Source organism: Agelaius tricolor, unplaced genomic scaffold (assembly GCF_023055355.1).
Source record: "Agelaius tricolor isolate 1412-34295 unplaced genomic scaffold, bAgeTri1.0.p SCAF_11, whole genome shotgun sequence".
In the NCBI taxonomy this organism is placed as follows: domain Eukaryota; kingdom Metazoa; phylum Chordata; class Aves; order Passeriformes; family Icteridae; genus Agelaius; species Agelaius tricolor.
The window spans coordinates 14,175,544-14,194,568 of record NW_027269271.1 but is presented as its reverse complement, the minus strand read 5'-3'; the positions used below and the strand labels follow the sequence as shown (position 1 = coordinate 14,194,568).

The window sequence follows — 19,025 nt, the reverse complement described above, 5'->3', positions numbered from 1 at the left end:
TTCTTATTAAAAATTATTGTAAAAAAGTTTATTGATAAGCTGGAAGAAAGAAGAAAATCCAAATATTACCACCCCCCTGCTCCCAACAAAATCAATGAATTCATGTCAATGTAAAACTATGCACAAGCTCAAAAACACCCTCCATCAGTCCAGAGTTCAACTAATAGGAAGAGGTAAACTTATCTGTTCCAGGCATCACACTATATTTTATAATATTAGTAGTAGTATTAGTATTAATGATGATATGGAAGTTACTTAAAAGTTCCAGTTAGGATCAGTGCCCACCCACCCAGGCTGTCTGCCCTGAAGACATCGGTGCTCTCGAAACCCAGACGTGTGACTGCATCACGGTGCAGCTCCTTCTCCAGGGGTTGTTTGCTCCCAGAGCACTGATGCTGGGCAGGAGCTGCCTGGGTATCAGAGGCACCACAGGAGGTGCAGGCCGGGGCTGTGCTGGTGCAGACCTGGCGCTCAGGCTCTGCTGGGACATCTCCCGTGGCTGCAGGACACAGCCCAGGCTCTGCTGGGACCACAGGGGGTTCTCACTCCACACCGCTCATTGCACTGACTGTGTCTCCTTGTCTTCATCTAAAAGTGCAAAAAACAGCCCCTAAGTGAATTGTTTGACAGTGGACATGAGAAATAGAATTGTCTTAAGAAAATCCTTTAAGAGCTCAAAAACCAAAGTGTCAAATGCCCTTTCCCTGGACATGATCTGCCCAGTGTGCTGAGCTCTGATTTGGGACCTGTTCAATACTACACAACTCACTGTCTGGAAGGAAATAAAACTACCTACACTATCCTTTTCCTTTACAGTGTTAGCCACAACAAATGGCATTTTAAGCAATATTTTATAGTCTATCTTCCTTAGTGTGACCTTAACAAACCCACATCTCAGTATGCAAATCAAGAAGTCACTAATTTGCTTTTAGATATAACACAAAGGAAGAGAGGTATCACATCAGAAGTGTTAAAATTCATGACCTGAAAACTAATGTGTGATACAACACATCAGAAGTGTTAAAATTCATGACCTGAAAACTAATGATTCTGCCATTTATAAGTATATTAAAGAATATAAGTATATACCTATAAGTTAAAGTATATAAGTATATATAAAGTATATATTAAAGTAGGTATATTAAAGTTAAACTGTATATGGCTTGCACTTGTAAATTCCCACATCAGATGTATGTCACACAAGCTTTCCCAACACAGAGACAGCAAAAGAATCTGAATTTCTGATTTTATGAAGAAGGAAATTAATACACCTGGGGAACTGATTTCATCATGTTCTATCATGTTTTAGCTGCACACTCACTCTAAACCCATTCTACACTGCAGAAGTGAAGACCCTGAAAAAACAATCTCTACCCAAAGCCAACCCCTTAACAAAGTTTTATTAGCAACCATTTTGGTTGCTAATGTGAGACCTCATTCTCCATAATCCAGGTCTTTATGTTTCCCCTTTGCCCCTTCTTTTTTTCACTTACACTCTCAGATTTTCTAAGGATTCTAAAGTAACTTCTCTACCGGATTCCATTTTTGCATTTTAATCCAGTGTTAAAGTTACTTGTTCAGCCTGCCTAGGGATACAATTTCTCACACTTTCACCAAATGCTATTTCACTCTTTCTCATTTTTATTGGTAACATAAAACACACAACTATGTCTAGTAGATAACTGCTTTGCTGTCAAACAAGATGCAAATCTTTCAGTCAAAAAGCACAAGGCCTCTATGTAACAAATACCAATTACATAGCAATTAATACCAAATAGAAAAAGGGCCTATTTCCCTTCCAAACTTCCTGTGAATAAGATTAGTCCTTGAAGGTAAATTAAGAAGCCATATTCCCCTTTTTAGACACACAAAGGAGTATCTTGTCATCAGAGCACTAACAAAAGCAAGTGATAATTTTGTAGCAAGTTTATAGAAAAAAGCCACTTGTATTGAAACCTGATTGAAATGTCCCTGACTCTCCCTCTGGGTATAAATGTCTACCCTAATCTCTGTAATTTTGGATGAGAGCTGTGATGGTATTTCTTTTGGCTCTTTTGTACTATTTTCCTGGATTCCAAACCCTAGCGATTGCAAACACAGGTATTTACAAAATTAAGTACAGTCATATATTGTAATAACAACAACAAACAAAAACAACAACACATTATCTCTGTGGAGGGTATGGTAAAAAATAAGGGGTCTTGTTAGCACTGATCCTATGATTTCCAGACATCACTGACTGTGGAAGCTGCTTGTTTCACTTCACTGCAGGAATGACTGGTACCTATTACTAATTTGAATAAACCAAGATACACCTCTATAAAAGTATATCACGATTCTGAACACAGGAAATTAATTTTGTGTGTTAAGTCAATGCTTACTGCCTGCCAGCAGTTTGGAAATGAAAGTAAACCCCCTACAAGAACAAAGGACATTCTTTTACTTCAATACTAGAATTGAAGAAAATTCACTGCTGATTTAGAGTGGCAGAGCTAAGGCTGCACATTCATCACAAAGGAGCCTTTTGTCTGCTCTGTCTGCACAGAAGACTCTTTGATGTGCAGCTTTTTGTTTCTTCATACTGTAACTTCTGCTGGGTGATAAGTCGCGTTAACTTCAATGACTGGTTTTATGATACAAAAATTGGAAGGAGAATATGGAGCAAAGACTATGCAAGGATTAGCTATAAAAATCACTTGCTAGTTCAGTGTGCTTCCACTATGGCTGTTAAAAGAGAGAAAAAGTTCTACTGATAGATTACAAAAGTGCAGAGTCTGAGCTTGGTGTCCTGCTTTTGGCCTTAGTGCAAGATTGCAACATGGCATTCACTTACACAATATCTAAATGACTTCCAAAACAAATTTACTGTGCTTACAGACACAAAGTTCTTTTTGTTTAGATTTGTCAGTCTTGAAGCACTGATCAAACTAATATTAGAGCATACCCAGTATAAGATGCAGCTGCCTATTCACGCAGTCATTTCAACAAAGATTCTTAAGGACAAAGTTTAATGTACTTGGTGTATGAACTAACTTTGCTTTTACACTTCCCTTTAATACATCTATTATCTTCAACACATGGTAAATTAAGTTTTCCAGCTGTAATACAAATTAGCCAGACTTTAACTTGGCCAGTATGATGGTAAATCTGGGTCAAATAATGAGCATAGGCTATTGCAACTAGCAATAAATTTGGCAGATCAACAGTTCTGAAAATAACAGTATAACTGCATTACATAATCACACTCATTATACAATTTTATGGATGGAAAATAAGAAAAAGAAGATTTGAGTAGGATAGTTAAGTCAGAGCTGAGCTGGCTCTGCTAGGGACTGGAAGACATATTTGACCAAATCATTTAACCATGAGTCAGTCTACCTACAACTGGAATTCTGCAATCAATCTTCTTTTATAAAACCATTTGATACCATCAAATTGAATTTTAAAAGGCTAGCAATTACTAACAAAGTAATAACTAAAGTATACATTTCAGGCAACTGCTATTCTATTTCTAGTTTTCCAACTGTGCACAAACTTCAAATTCCTTCTGCTTTTTCTGTTGATCTCTCCTTTTTTTCCTGATGGTACAAAGCCTCCTGTCACAGCTCCTTTTTCTCAGTTAGCTCCTTAGCTCCTGTGCATCCCTGACCTACACTCTAGTAGCAATTATATCAGAAAAAAAGCCCTGTGGTCTTCTCTTACTATAAAAGTAATTTCAGATTTCTACCTGTGTACAAGAGAATGCTCATTTTCACAAGAAGTCACTCTGATCTTTCTGCAATTTGTGAAATTGGAAGAGATCTCTTTCCCTTTTGGTAGATAGCATGCAGGGGTACAAGAGGCCTAAGATAGCAGTGATGTCCTTCTAGTGACATCTTTTTGTTCAAAGGACACAGAGAATCGACAGGTAACTCCTTTGTAGCAGAGGTGCTTAATGATCTTCCTTGTCCATTGTGTGTGTGAACCAAGAGCTGCTGAGCATCTTCTCTGCACAACTGTGCCTGTGCAGGGTCTGCTGCTCAGTCACACTTCCTTCACACTTGGGGTAAAAGAATAGGAGTGAGAAAGGTGAAGAATGTGCTCAAACAGTTAAAAGGCTATGAATAGTGATTGAAGAGCTGTCAATTCCATAGAAATATTAAGGAGCTAAAATCCTGCAGCTGGATATCACCCTACAAGAAAATGTGAATTGCTTGCCTTGCCATGCTTCAGGGCCAAGACAAACCCAGGGTTAGAATTTGGGAATTCTGCCAAGATGAAGAAAACAGATCAAATTAACAACAGAAAACACTGAAAACATTGAAATTGTCTTGAAACAGACTCCCATCTCTCTGTAAATCAGATGTGCTCCACTTTTGGCCAGACCACTAGCTAGGACTTCTCCAAACATCCTGTTGCAGTGCTCCGAGAGATGCCATAGGACTGCTCAGGTTTGGCACTACCAGGGAGCACTCCTGAAGTAAATGGCTTTGCACACCTGATCTGTTCATAGAACTACACAGAATTAACATTATAACCCCCTGGAGAGATGATTTGGAATAACTGATCATGTGTTCCCAGCTTCTCAAAGGCATTGCTCTTGGAGTTTCTCCTGTCTACCCAAACATATTCAAGAGGACAGAACATGCATTAGGCCAACAACAGCCATAAATAAGAGAATTGGAAGAGGTTAACAGCTTCCTGCTGGCAGCCTGACAAACAAATTATCCAATACCCTGACAGTCACATGACAATTACAGCCTTCCCTGAGGAAAAGGCAGAGATGCAGAAGCATCTACAATGCAGAGCATTTATCGTCACGTTAAGAAAATAAATTAAAAAAAAATGAATCAAATTGTCAATTACCAAAAGAAACCCTCCCTGAAAGAGTTCTTTCCAGTATCCTCAGACCTTGTACATCCCAGCATTTTTTGCTGCCAGTTTGAAGAGTGCTTTCTCTTGCTGCACTACACAGATGAATCATTAGAGCAGTAGGGTTGTGATAATCCTCCCTGAAATGTAGAGATGGTGTAAGGGTCCCATTTAGGTAATCTATACATTACAGCCTTCTCTGACCTCTTTCAAAAAGTGTAAATCACACTTGTTTTTAGAGAAAGGTGGTGGTACTCCCAACAAACATCTGTGGAAGCCCTACAAATTTGGAAATTGCCATTTAAATTCATTTTAAAGCTTAAATCTCACCAAAAGTACTTGGATATACAGTACATAGCACTACAGCACATTAACAGAAGTTAATGTTGAAAACCATGTTGTAAAAAGTTTTCACAGATCACTTTAATTTCATAAATAATGATGTCTAGATTTATTTTAATCAATAGAAGACAGCTATATGATGATAATAATTTTTGCCTCCATTGATTAATTTCCTGTCTTGTGTCAAGGTATTCCTACCTCAGTTTCTCCTCCCTTTAAAAAATAGCAAAATAGCTCAGCAAAATTTCTCTGGGTGCCAGTAACTAAACCCAGCACAACTCTATTCCAAGTAACTTCTGCTCCTTGATAAAGAACATGAAGTTGAAGAGGAGCTGAAATGAAAGCCAGCTTGCAACGGAAGCGGACTTCAGACAGTCCCAGAAGAGGGAAAGTCCAAAGGACTGGTCTGGGTACACACGGCAGCAAAGGTTAATGAGATCGGTGGTTTTTGCCTCTGAGCACATTCCGTCAGTTCATGATCCGGGAGCTGCTCTGTTTCTCATGCAGTAGCTCCATCTGCTGTCCAAACGCAAAGGGGGACTTTGCACCGGCACTACATTTACAGAATAAAAAAGCAAAACGACTTGAATATTTTGAAAAATTTCTGGAAAAACTCCAAACGTTTCCCTAGTCAGTGTTCCCGCGTGAATGGAACCAGCTTTTTCTACCTTTATAAACCAACTATCCATAATGAAAACACGAAAGTCTCAGAACCAGTCTTGTGACAAAAAAGAATGGTTCTTCACCATCTGCAGCCACTCAGTGCCATGCTGTCCGAAGGTGCCACACCACCAGATCACACTGGTGAGGCACCAACACTCGCTGCACCCCACAATGAACACGCCCAGGTGTCCACAAACTACAAGATGTTTACAGTGATTCTTAGTTACTTACAAGAGGTTTATTTGAATTGCACAAACATAAATTTAAGCTTATTCTGAAGATCAACTCAGTTCTTAAAAACAAGACTTCTGTTTCTTTTCTGCAGTACAGGGCTTTAAGGAGTCACTTTCTAGATTTGCTTTCCTTTACCAGGAGCACTATGAAGAGTTCTGTCCATAACAGAAAAATTATGGCAAGACCCAGAGCTGGCAAATTCGACCAGACCTGCTCTGAATCTTGTACAGCTTAGTGATTCTTAGTTTGTTTACAAATGTTCTGGCTCAACAACAGTCTCTTAGCTTGGGGGTTGGACCCCCAGTTTGGTACTTGCTGTAACAGCTGAACCCTTCCAGCAACCTCCTTTTCTGGGCAGCATTGCAGGAGCTTTTCGGTCACCAGGCAGCTCAGGAGCTGCGGCTCAGTGCTGGCCACAGGCACAGCAGCTGCCGTCTCCCTGGGAAGCGCAGCAGGCACTGCCGGAGTCACCGCGGTTATTCATTACACGCGGTATCTCAGCCCTGGCTGCAATACCTCGGCCATTGTGGATCCGAGCCAGTTTATTTTACATCGGTGTGATTAGCTTCCTTGTTCCTTAGATTTTAGGGCGTGCTTAGTTACATGTTTTTCTCCACTCTTATGGGTAACTGTACTTTTAAATTACGATAAAGTGCAGCACGAGAGTGTCGAAGTTTCACTGCACAGGCCTCGCTGCCCGGAGCCCTCCCGGGGCCGGGGCCGGCAGCCCCGCGCCCCTCCCCGAGCAGCAGGCCACAGGCTCCACTTGCGAGGTTAAAGAAAGAATACCTCCTACTCTTGGCTCTTGGGGTTTCTATTATGTCTGTTCATGATTAAAAATATGGTATCACGGACTTGTTTCAGGCTAGAATTACAGCTTTAAAGGAAAAATCTTCTCTTTCAGAATCCATGGGGGAGGGTGGTGCTACCGAGTATTTACGGACGTCTGGAGGAAGAGTTCTTCAATACAAGGCCAATTGTGGGTTATAATTATATCCCTCGAGCATAAGGATCAATACTGGAAACGCCAGAGTGGGATGCCAACAAATATTTTATAGTGATTACTGATGAAGTCGGTCTTCCATAAGAAATAAGGACACAGCCCGGTGGCGAGCGCTGCTCAGGAAGCCGTAGGCCCCACCCGGACTGCGGGCGGTGGTCGGGCAGCACGCAGGGGCTGCCGCAGGACTCGTTTACGCAGCACCGTGTACGACTAACCTTGCTCGTGCGGCTTAGGAAAAATAAAATTGAAAAAAAAAAACAAAAAAAGCCGAAGTGGTCGCGACTAACACGCGACGGCGCGCGCAGGCTCTATCAACGGGGTGAGCGGATTCCAACAGGTGGCTCCGTGGCGCAATGGATAGCGCATTGGACTTCTAGAGGGTTTGAAGGGATTCAAAGGTTCCGGGTTCGAGTCCCGGCGGAGTCGTGTCTTCTCTTTTTTTTTATTTTTTAGGTTTTTTAAAATACTTTATTTTTTTTAAATAAATTTCCCCCGCCCCCTACGCCTTTTGGGCGGAAATCTTTCCCGGCGCTCCCCCGTCCCTTACCTCACGGCCGCAGGTATCCGGTTCGCCGGCCTGGCCCTTCTCCCGTCAGCGAGGCTCTCCAGGCCCTTCTCCCGCCGTGCCCGGCGGCTTTGGGAACGCTGGAAGCGGGCGGCGACAGCCGCCATCGACCGGACCTGCCGTGTCCGCTCGCTCCGGCGACACGAACCTTCCTCACCGCCAGCGAGAAGGCGGAGCAGGAGAAGGGTTCTGCTCTCCTTCTCCTGCCGGCCCCGCCGCCCTCAGGCCGCGGGAGAAGGGCTCTGCTCTCCTTCCCCTGCCGCCCTCAGGCCGCGGGAGAAGGGCTCTGCTCTCCTTCCCCTGCCGCCCTCAGGCTGCGGGCGAAGGGCTCTGCTCCTGCTCCCCTGGCCCGAGCTCCGCCACAGCGGTCAGAACCAACAACCAGCCCCGTGGGGCCGCTATGCTTCCAGAACTGTCTGCGAAAGTAATTGTACTTAAAAAACCAAGACTTCGTCTTTCCTGGAGGCAGTTCAGTTACGATGGGTCACTGTGATACATTTCTGGTTAGTTTCAAATAACGAAACAAGTCCACAAACTGCACAAACTAGAATTAACACAATATTTTCTGACTTACCGACAGAAGATGAAGAGCCATTTTAATTACAGCAATCAAATTGCTGTAAATAAAACAAAACAGTAGCAGCAATAAACAAAGCACCTTGATTTTGCTCAGAATGGAATAAATTAATCTGATTCATTATTCCTGAGTTATTAAATTGGTGTGACTTTTCTAACTGCAATTCTGCTTATTTAAAAGCAATAACGGAAAATTGGAAAATGAACCACACCATCAGGCACATTAACCATCAGAGTCAGTAAAGGTGCAATTACAAATTAGCACCAATATTTCTGCCATTAAAAGACAATACTACTTATAATTGATAGGCAGAGCTTCATGAAAATTTTTATGTGTTTCCAGAATAATCTAATACCACAGGGAATCACATGGTGCATTTGGGTTTTCATCTCTCCAGCACCTTCACCTTTATGTCAATTTTAAAGCCCGTCTGTCTGTTTCAAGGCAAACTGGAGTTTAAGGGAAGGTGCTCTGGTCAGTGCCACATCTGACAGGCTGAGGCACCAGCTCAGGCCAAGCCAGCCAACACAACCTGCGGGTGCCAGCCTGCAGCCCTGGAACACAGCACATCCCACCCTGTGCAGCCCTGGAACACAGCACATCCCACCCTGTGCAGCCCTGGAACACAGCACATCCCACCCCTGTGCAGCCCTGGAACACAGCACATCCCACCCTGTGCAGCCCTGGAACACAGCACATCCCACCCTCTGCAGCCCTGGCACACAGCACATCCCACCCTCTGCAGCCCTGGAACACAGCACATCCCACCCTCTGCAGCCTGGGAACACAGCACATCCCACCCTCTGCAGCCCTGGAACACAGCACATCCCACCCTCTGCAGCCTGGGAACACAGCACATCCCACCCTGTGCAGCCCTGGAACACAGCACATCCCACCCTCTGCAGCCCTGGAACACAGCACATCCCACCCTCTGCAGCCTGGGAACACAGCACATCCCACCCTGTGCAGCCCTGGAACACAGCACATCCCACCCTCTGCAGCCCTGGAACACAGCACATCCCACCCTCTGCAGCCTGGGAACACAGCACATCCCACCCTCTGCAGCCCTGGAACACAGCACATCCCACCCTCTGCAGCCTGGGAACACAGCACATCCCACCCTGTGCAGCCCTGGGCACAGGGTGGGGCAAAACACAAGGGATTAGAAGAATCAAAAGAAAGGATATAGAACACAAGCTAAGTATCTTTCTAGCTGTGCTGCACATGAAGTAACTGCTGTAGCTATTGAGCAGCCCAAGCAACAGGCACGGAGTTCTTGCTTGCTGTGTGACACCCCAGCTTGCATTTCTCTATTAAAGTCTTTCAGGCTTGCAAGCTGCTTTTCCAAAGCTGCACTTGGAACACCCCAGGATGCAACAGAATGACATCTACTGTGGTGCCTTGTTTTCTTCTCAGTGTTCAGTTTACATTGTTTTGTGCTTCCATGTCTCAGTCAGAGAACGAGACACCACAGTTGTTCTTATCGGCTTTTTTATAATTTACTGGGAATTGAGATACTGGTGTAAATCTCATAGCATTAAAACAGCCTGTGCATATTAGCTGAGACCTGGGGACAGGTGGTTCTACTTCTACTTGTTTAATATTTCCCAATGAATTCACTTTACTCTGACACCATTCATCTCCAGGCCATGAAGACTTTTTAAGGACTTTAGATTCCTGTCTGTTTCTGGTAGTAAAACATTATGGACAATGTTGGAATGATAAAAAACACCCTAACGGATCTGAGGAAAATTTCTTTCAAGTATCAGTTGGTGGTTAATACATACCACAATGCTCATTTCATCATAAATAACTAATCCTTAAAAAAACTAATGATCAGTAGAAAACTTCACAGTTGAACGTTAGTCAAGGACATATTTAAGCACTCCTTGCTTAAGATCTGCAACCTTTAAGATTCGGTGTTCTTGTGGTAAGGAAACAATCAACCACTGGTGCTCTGACAGTGACTTCTACATCCTAATCACCCAATCCACCTAAGACAATGTAGTGCCAGTTTAATTTCTTCTATTATCCATCTTTTCTGCTACCTCAGGGCAGTAACCAAGTTACACTAATGGTAACAGCAATAACGAGCAGGTCATTAAAAACCAACCAAACACTGCAGCAATTCTGACAATCACAAAAGGTCATGAACTGTCACTGAAGGGGAACGGAGCCAGTGACATCTGTGGCTCTGCAGTGGCAGCAGAGGCCTTCCAGACTCACTCTATTTGTTCACCTTGAGCTATTCCTCGTCAGCTAACAGACAATCTGCACAACACACCCTACAAAATGGATGCCAATGTTAATTCCAAACATATCATTAGACAATAATTAAATGGTAAAAATTAATAAAAGCAAAATATGATTGTTAAAATCTGACTTATATGTATTATTTACTTATATTATTTATTAAGTAATATGTAATTTGTCTCTTCTAAATAATATATATATATTATAATGTATACACACATAAATATAAAAGTATATGTGTAGGCACTGAATTCCCGGACATTCTCTATACCATTATGGTCAGTGTTGAAATAAATCCTTCACAACCAAACCATTTTTCAATACTTTCCATTACAGTTTTGGCCAGCAGAACCTCTGACAAGTCATGGAAAAATATATTCAAGCACACAATATGTGCCAAGATAAATTACGCATATAACTTTAAACTGAATTTACTAATTAAATGATGTGAAGTCTGAAGCCTGAGAAGACCACAATCTGTGAAGCTGAATTTTTTACTCAGATTTAATATATGCTTTCATATTATTATCTCTTTACATAAATATTAATTAAAATAAATAGCAATTTTAAAATCTAAATTAATTTAAATTGAGATACCTGATAATTTGCTAAAGTTTCCTAGCTTTATTCTCAGAGCAAAAATTTCCCTAAACCTCAATTTGCACCTCACCTGCCATCTTAAAAGAAACCAAACACAACACCACAACCAAAGCATTCTGTAATAAAGTTTTATAACAAACAAGTTGTTCCAGCTTGATATTTTTCTTCAATTCTTAATTGTGAAATTTCTTCTTCTTCCGATTCCTCTTCCCTGCTGCAAAAGCTGCTTTTTCACTCATGATCTCCTGATACTTCTTTTTATTATATCTGAACAAAATAGATAATTTACTTTTAAGCATGGCAAACCAAAGTTCAGGAAAAGATAACATGGACAGTACTCTATGCACATTATTTGCCAAACTGAGTTTCCTCATCTTTTCTGAATCAGTTTCTTTGATTTATACATTAATTCATAAGTAAAGAGAATCAGCAGTTGATCAATGATAAATGCAGGTAAATTTGCTTTGGAAGTAAATTCTGTTGAATTTTGTAATTAATTTTGGTTGGGGGAGGAGGGGTGTCCTCATTACATATGCAGTCACATTTTGGACACTTGGCTGAAACACTGCTACTGCTCACACGGGGGAGACTCAGCCATTTCCACAATACCATGAAGAAACTACAGCCACTTTTATAGTGCCTTCTCACCACACTCAGGATAATAAACCTCACTCTACTGCAGATGGACAACTGAGATGAGGTGAATACTCAACAACAAGCAGCGTAATTGCTGAATGTCAGCTCCTCTAACAGACTCTTGTGTACCTGCAGGGATGAGTACCACAGACACTGCACACTGAGTAGTGCTGAGGCTTTAAATGCAACACCAAAATCTGACAAATATCTGCGCTAATGCTGAAGTATATGATTAAAGCCCTTAATTAGGCACAACATAAATTAATTGATCAAATTTCAAATACATTCATTTTTAAAACTCCTTGCTAATAAATATCTAATAAATCAGGTCAAATCAGAAAGCTACTTAAGAAATAGATGCAGTAACTTGCCTTCCCAACATTATAGTTAAATTTACAAGTCTGACAAAATTAACTCTATAATCCCAAATCATGCACCACTTCAAAGAAAACATATGAAAGGAGAAGTGAATATTAACATCATGTAATAAACAATACCAAAATGGACCAACGAAATTATCTACTCCAAAAACTGTAAGCTATGCAGACATTAATGAATCCAATCATAATATTCAGGTAAGCCTTCTGGCACAATTTTGATTCCCATGACAGGTGGCAGACCGATGTATTTATAAAATGAAATAATATCAACATTCACAGAATTACAGGCTGCTCTTTTCTGTCAATTATGCCAAGAAAAAATAATCAGTCTTTAAGAGTGGCTGCCAATAGTGATGGCTGAAGTGGGATAAAATCCTTTAATGAAGATGAAATATACATTATCTCATTCTAATTATCCCCTTAGATAAAGGTTCCTTAGATCTTCTAAACTGCAATACTATAGAAATGCTAAAAGACTAAACATTTTTCTTTGAAGTATTAAAAACCACCCTACAAGCTGAATAAAACAAGAAAAGGCTAGAGTTAAAAATACTCCTCTTTTACATGGGATATTAGAATTACAGAACTACTTTTAAATACCTTCTGAACTCTGAATCTGCAAGCAGTTCCTCCACAATTGTTCTCTTCCTCTGTTTTTTAGGGATCCGACTGTGGTAAAAGTCTATGGGAGAATCAACTACAGTTCCAACCTAGGAAACAAAAATGAAAACATTCTTACTGTACATGAACAGCAAGATGTTGATTATTTTGCCCTTTTTTTTAAATCCCCAGCAACAAGTGTGAAGACACCTATAGAGCAGATGAGAATGACAGCTGCTTAATGAAAGTGCAAAAAACCAAAATAAATAAGTCATGTTTTGTATGCAGAGTCCCTTTTGGTCTCCTTGCATAGTGCAGAGAGGAAGGCCTGAGCTTTAAGACTGTACAGTTTTCAATGCTGGACTGCTGTATCAACACTTTAATTCATTGAAGTTCCTAACTTTTAAACATTTTAAACATAAGGGGAAAGGAACCTTTATGACCACCTTAAACCTCTTCCAGTCTCTGCTCCTGGTGGTTTTGCTGGATGACTGCACAGCAGCTATATCAGGGCTGTATCAGGGCCCCACAGCCCTAATACAAGGGCTCATCCTGAAACACATCACATTTTCCCAACCAGCATGTCAGTCAGCTCTCATGGCTCAGGTCAGCAGTAAAGATACACACAGTACATGTTTCATGCAGTGAAAATTAACCTGTCTGGATCTAATTATGTGGAACACTTCAGTCCAAGTTTCTCTAATTTCCCAACATATAACACCCTGGACACTTCAGAGTGAAGTGGTAATATTTTGAGAAATGAAGACATTTCCTCAAGCATGCTAACTATTCAAAGTTTCTGGAGGCCTATTTCTACAGCTTACCCAGTAATTTCTTTATTAATATGAACAATTTCAAAGCTGAGAGCTACAAGCAGCAAAAATTTCAGCTTATCACAAAGGTTGCTGTCTCCATTTAAACTGTATTAGCTAGTAAGAAAATAAAAGCTAATTATTTTCTACACAATTGTTTACAAAGGCCAGTACTCCAAAAAAGCAGTGAGAATCTAGTCCTCTGAGGGTTCAAAATATGGATTCAGTAAGATATTTGTTCACTTCTATGAGATCAGCCAAAGCTAAAAACAGCAACAGCATATATACATACGTAACACAAAGTTAAACAGTTGCAAACTCCAGCCAAGTAATCAAAACACTTCCATAATTAAGATATGAAATTATATTAACATAGAAGCTACCTACAAAATAGGCATTATTAGGTATCCTTAAACAGCTGTTCCAAACTTCAGCAGTACAATGCCACCTTCTGCTGCTTCCTTACCTGGAAGTACTTGGGCAGACCATCTCTGTCATTCTTCTTATAGAAATGCTTAGGGTCCAATGAAGCTCTCATCTTCAAAACTTTCAGATCATTTTTCAGTTCACTTGTGATTTCTGGGGCTCTCATACCAAACCAGCCATCACCTGTTGTTTTCTCTCGCTCTGCCTAGGATGCAATACCAAGAACAATGAATTTGCATTCAGTAACTAGGACAGGACAGAAAAGGGAACTCCTCCCTACAAAAGACAGATAAAGCATTTAGAATGTAAATATGTACCCCTAAAACACTTATTTTATGACTATTATAAAGGAGGTTATCAGCACTGCATCAATGACAGATTTGTACTGAGCATATAGCCACTCACCTCACTATGCTTGTGACTGAAAGGATGACTTTTCACAGGCCAGCTCAAAGAACACCCTAAACTGCAGTTCATCACTCCATTTCCAGTGAGGCCTGGATATGCTCAGGGTCCCAGCATGCAGCTTTCCACCACACCTTGTTTCATTATTTGAGGCATTACCAGCTCTTCACTTACCCTGCGCTGTTTCTTTAGTTGGTGAAGTGACTCCCTGTAGGGTGGGACACATTCCTTTCTTTCAAAGTCTGGAGTTATTACACTCTTCTGCAAGAGCTGTAAGAATTTTTTTGAACATTAGAGAGCCACCTCACTGATACTAATTTTACAGCTTAACTGTATTTACAGGACCTACTGAAGAAATCATGCAGAATCTAAGCAAGTATTCTAATGCAATACATGAGCAGTAAGGATCTTCAAAACAGAACACTGGACAACAACAGAAAGCAGCTGACTTGCCCTGGAGGAAGTTCGACAGCAAATCCTCTGGACTAAAGAGGACTATCATGGATGAGCCAAAGAAAAGTCTCAACAAAAATAATACACACCCTTTACTTCAAAGGGTGCTTTTGAAAAAAAACCTGCTAAGGTTGCCCCCATACTGGGGCATAGACTTTTATTTACTGAAATTCATTCTGGCTATAGTCTAAATATCTTGTCAGCAGACTTTAAGCTTGTGAATCATTAGGCAAAACTCCAGGTATAATCAACTTTAGTTTATTTTACAAGGCAATGCTAGAATTTACACTGTTTTTCAGTTTCTGTTAAGTCAGGTGTATTTAAACTTTCACCATTAAAACCAAATGTAAAAACCACACTCTGGTCAAAGAGAATGTAAGTTCTCAATGAACCATGAAAAGGATACTTCTTTAAAATCAAACAAACCAATGTTCTTAGATTAACATCTTTGTGTTACTATAGTCACAGAACTGAATAAGTGTAAACATGTTACCTGGTCCTTCTTCTTCTTCTGTGGTTCAATTGCACTCGATCTAGGCTTCTGATTTTTTGCATCAAAACTGATATACAAACCTCCAAGCTTCTTGATATTCAAACCAGGGTCTATGCTACTGGAAAGATGTAAACTAAAGAAGAAATAGTTAATTATTAAAGCATTGTAACATGCATGCAGCTAAACCTTCTACTGTCCTCTGAGGAAGATGAACAGAAAAAATATTTTTCTTAGTCTTGCCAATTAGGTTCAGTTCTGAAATGATTTTAAGTCTTGTTATCTAGATTATGTAGTTTTGAAATAACAGGTGGAGGAGAATTCATGCCATTATACAAAATAAGACATTATTAAAAAAAAAAAACCTGTGGAATCACTTCCACAAATTTTTCATATTAACTCTAATGCTGTAATCTCATCTTAAATATTATTATCTTCTGCATTAACTGAATTCTTAAATTTGCTTAACCTTGCCAGAAGAACTCATGATTAGCATCCTTCTATACACCGACAAGCTTGCTAGCTAAGGAGAAAAACCCCAAACACACTGGTAGTAAAAATACTATAACTCTTAAAAAGAAGTATGAAGAAAATATAATTCATTGCTTTAAACACAAGAAGGAATTTTAGCACCAGCTGGACTACAAGAATTCAAGAAATATCACTGCACCTAAATTATTCTGATTCCATGCTGGGTTTCACCTGAAGAGTCACCATCCACAGCACAGCAACAACTGACATATAAAATTATATGCAACTATTTAAAAAGCATTATCTAATCAGGCAATGTGTAAGTAATTTGCTGGACCTTTCGTTATCTACATTCCAACTGGAAAAAAAAATTAACAAAACTGTGACCTGAATAACCAATTCAGTCAGCATGATCAGTTTCACATTGTTTTCTAAGCTGAACACATAGAAGGCCTCCAGATGCCAAAAAATTTCAGATTTCTGTTCCTACTATATTCAAAACTGAAAAAAATCCCAAAATCTAAATTTATGGACCATATTCATATTTTATAATATGTGCAACGCCATTTTCTGCAGCAACATGACATAAGACTGATCCCTTATTTATTCTGCACTTAATGTGCATATTCTTAAAGGAAATGCAGATTCTTTAGCTATTCCTAGCAAGATACTTACACATCAACCTTATTTTTCAACAGATCATTATCTTCATCTTTTTCATCTTCATCTATCAATTCCTCTTCATCCTCTTCCAAGTCTGATTCTGTATCTTTTTCACCTCCTTCATGCTTACTTTTAGCATCGCTGTCTTGGGCTACATCATCCAGATAATAGTTTTGGCTGGAACTCATGCCAGGCTCAGTATCAATTGCAAAAAGACCTTCAACATGCAGTGAAACACTTTTTAAAGATTTTTTGAAGGAAGGAGTTTTCTCATCTGACTTTTTATAACACAGATTCTCATCAATTGTATCTATGTCTGCCACATCACTATTTTCAGAGTCATCACTTTCACTGTTGCTCAGAAACAATGCGAGAGAGTTCTTATCACTGCTTGGTTTTTCACTGCTGTGGGATACCTCATATTCTTCTGTTTGGTTGTCACCACTGTCTGCACTAATTTTAAGCATCCCGCTCTTACCAATGCTTTCAGTCGTCTGGGCAACAGCCATGTCCACTGATGGGCTGCTCACTGCACTTGCTTGCTGACTCTTCATTAATGTATCATCAGACAAGAAAGCCTGCTGTGCATCTGCCTCAGCATCTGCTCCTTCACATTCTGTAATTTTTTTACTTTCATTTGGTGTTACTTGTCCTTGGGATTCTAGGAATTGTTTGGGACTCATGCAGTCAGTCAAAGAAACAGACACATGCTCTAATTTCCCCTTCCTTGCAAGTATTTTACTGTGATCTTCTTGTATTTGGCCAGATATTGTATCTGAATGGTCTGTCTCAACAGACTGCGTATTTTTTTTTGGTTTTTTCACAGGTGATTTAGTGTCACTTTGTTTTGTTTTTGTAGGACTGGATGCCACATCATTTAAAATCTCTTCTTTTGCATCTTCACTCCAGATTGCATTCGCACATTTGCTTTTAGGTGAACCGGGTTCTTTATTACCATCAATGAAGGTGGAAGCATTTTCCGTGTCATTGACAAGTTCTGCACTAGGCCTAGAATCAGAAATTATGATGGGATCAGATTTAATAGTGTCCTCATTTAAATTCTCATCTTCTGAAACAAATTTATTTTTTTTCTCGGTCTGCTTAGTATTTTCTGCTTGTGATTTCATTTGCATGCTCCTAGTAATTCGTTTTGGAGTGGCACATGGTTCCACAAGAGAACTTGGGCAACATGATTCTACATCAGAAGTATTTTCACTCTGGGTTTCAGGAACTCTGTGTGGCTGCAATTTCTTTTTACTTTGTCTGCTCCTTGTACTTGTGGGAACATTAAGCATCTGGACACCAGAAACAGCAGAGGAACAAGACTCAGCTTCAGAGACATCATCTTCATCCTGAATCCTACTTAACTTATTAACAAAAGCTGTACTGTCATGTCTTTTTTTGTCAGCAGAATCTGGTTGATAAGGAATTACAATTTGTCGCCTCCGTGTTATTCTTACAAACAAAGGTGTCTGGAGACCAGACACAGAAGAGCAGTTTGATTCTGCTTCTGACACATAACCATCAACTTGTGGTTCAGCAACTGATGGTGCTGATGGAACAGCTGTGTTCTCATTCCTAGTGATCTGCATCTCTGAGCTATCACTGACATCTGATTTCATTTCTGCATGTTCCAACTCTTCAAGCTGACATTGCTGAATCACCTCTGGCTTACGAGCTGATCTAGTTCTCCTGGTCATCCTCCTAGCCACAGGAGTACTAATTTCATGAGATCCCACCTAGAAAAGGAGTAAAAAATTATATGGTATTGACAGATAAAATAACCACATAAAAAGAATGCTATAAAAATCGCTAACAATCTTTTTAAACAAATCTACTTAAACTCACAACATACGTCTCTGTGTAGCCCTATCTATGTGGAGGAGGCCTTAAACAAACCATCCCTTGCTTATCTCTACTGTATTTTGGTCAGGGCAGGAGAAGAAACACACATGTCCTTTAATAAATATAAACAAGTATCTCCTAATTTTAAAAGGTTCTGTCAAGTTGTCAGGGGAAGGAAATCCAGAAAAAGCGTTCAGAAATATTCAAAGACTTCCTCAACTATAAACCACTAAATACTATCAACTATCAAAATGTGCCCCAAAATGGTGTCCAAAACCAATTTTAGGTCTACGAACAAGCCGACCTCTCAGCAACCGCAAAACTAGGTATGATCTGCGAAGCATTACTTTAAGTGACAGAGAAATGCTAAAACATCTGTCATGCAAAGTAAAATAAGCCTACCTTTAACTGCCGAAGCTAAATGGCCCTTCATCGGCACCGCCCCTCCGGACCCCGCGGCCGCGCTCCGTGCGGAGCCTGCACCGCCCGCCCGCCCAACCCCGCACCCGCTGCCCGCCCCGCTGCCGGCTCCGCTCACCTCCGCAGCACCGGCGGGATCGGCATCGCCATCGCCGGGGCTGCTGCTGCTGCTGCCGCCGCCTGCCCGCGGCCCGGGCTCCCGGCGCCGCGCCGCCGCCCGCCTGGTGTTCACCATGCCGCTGCTGCTGGGGCTCTGCCGCCGCCGCGCCCGCCCCTTCCGCCCTGCCCTCCTTCCTTCCTTCCTGCCGCCCGCCCGCCCTTCCGGGCCCGCCGCGG

General features: G+C 40.9%; 1 protein-coding gene and 1 non-coding gene across 3 annotated transcripts; one reads left to right on the top strand and one right to left on the bottom strand.

Moving 5' to 3' along the window:
• Positions 1-285: 285 nt before the first annotated feature.
• DNTTIP2 (deoxynucleotidyltransferase terminal interacting protein 2) lies at positions 286-18,978 on the bottom strand. 2 transcript variants are annotated; one of them, XM_071436266.1, is made up of 7 exons: positions 18,808-18,978; positions 16,437-18,163; positions 15,294-15,426; positions 14,522-14,617; positions 13,983-14,147; positions 12,705-12,814; positions 286-588 (listed from the first exon to the last, which is right to left on the bottom strand). In XM_071436266.1, exons 1-7 carry the CDS (start codon positions 18,922-18,924, stop codon positions 585-587), a joined length of 2,352 nt encoding a protein of 783 aa, XP_071292367.1. In that variant the 5' UTR covers positions 18,925-18,978; the 3' UTR covers positions 286-584. The 2 variants fall into 2 exon arrangements, with proteins under 2 accessions (XP_071292367.1, XP_071292366.1); XM_071436265.1 differs by lacking the exon at positions 286-588 and adding an exon at positions 11,203-11,355 and having other exon boundaries at positions 18,808-18,975.
• TRNAR-UCU (transfer RNA arginine (anticodon UCU)) lies at positions 7,433-7,519 on the top strand. Its single transcript is given in 2 exon segments — positions 7,433-7,469; positions 7,484-7,519. It is a non-coding gene; the product is annotated as a tRNA-Arg (tRNA).
• Positions 18,979-19,025: the final 47 nt, after the last annotated feature.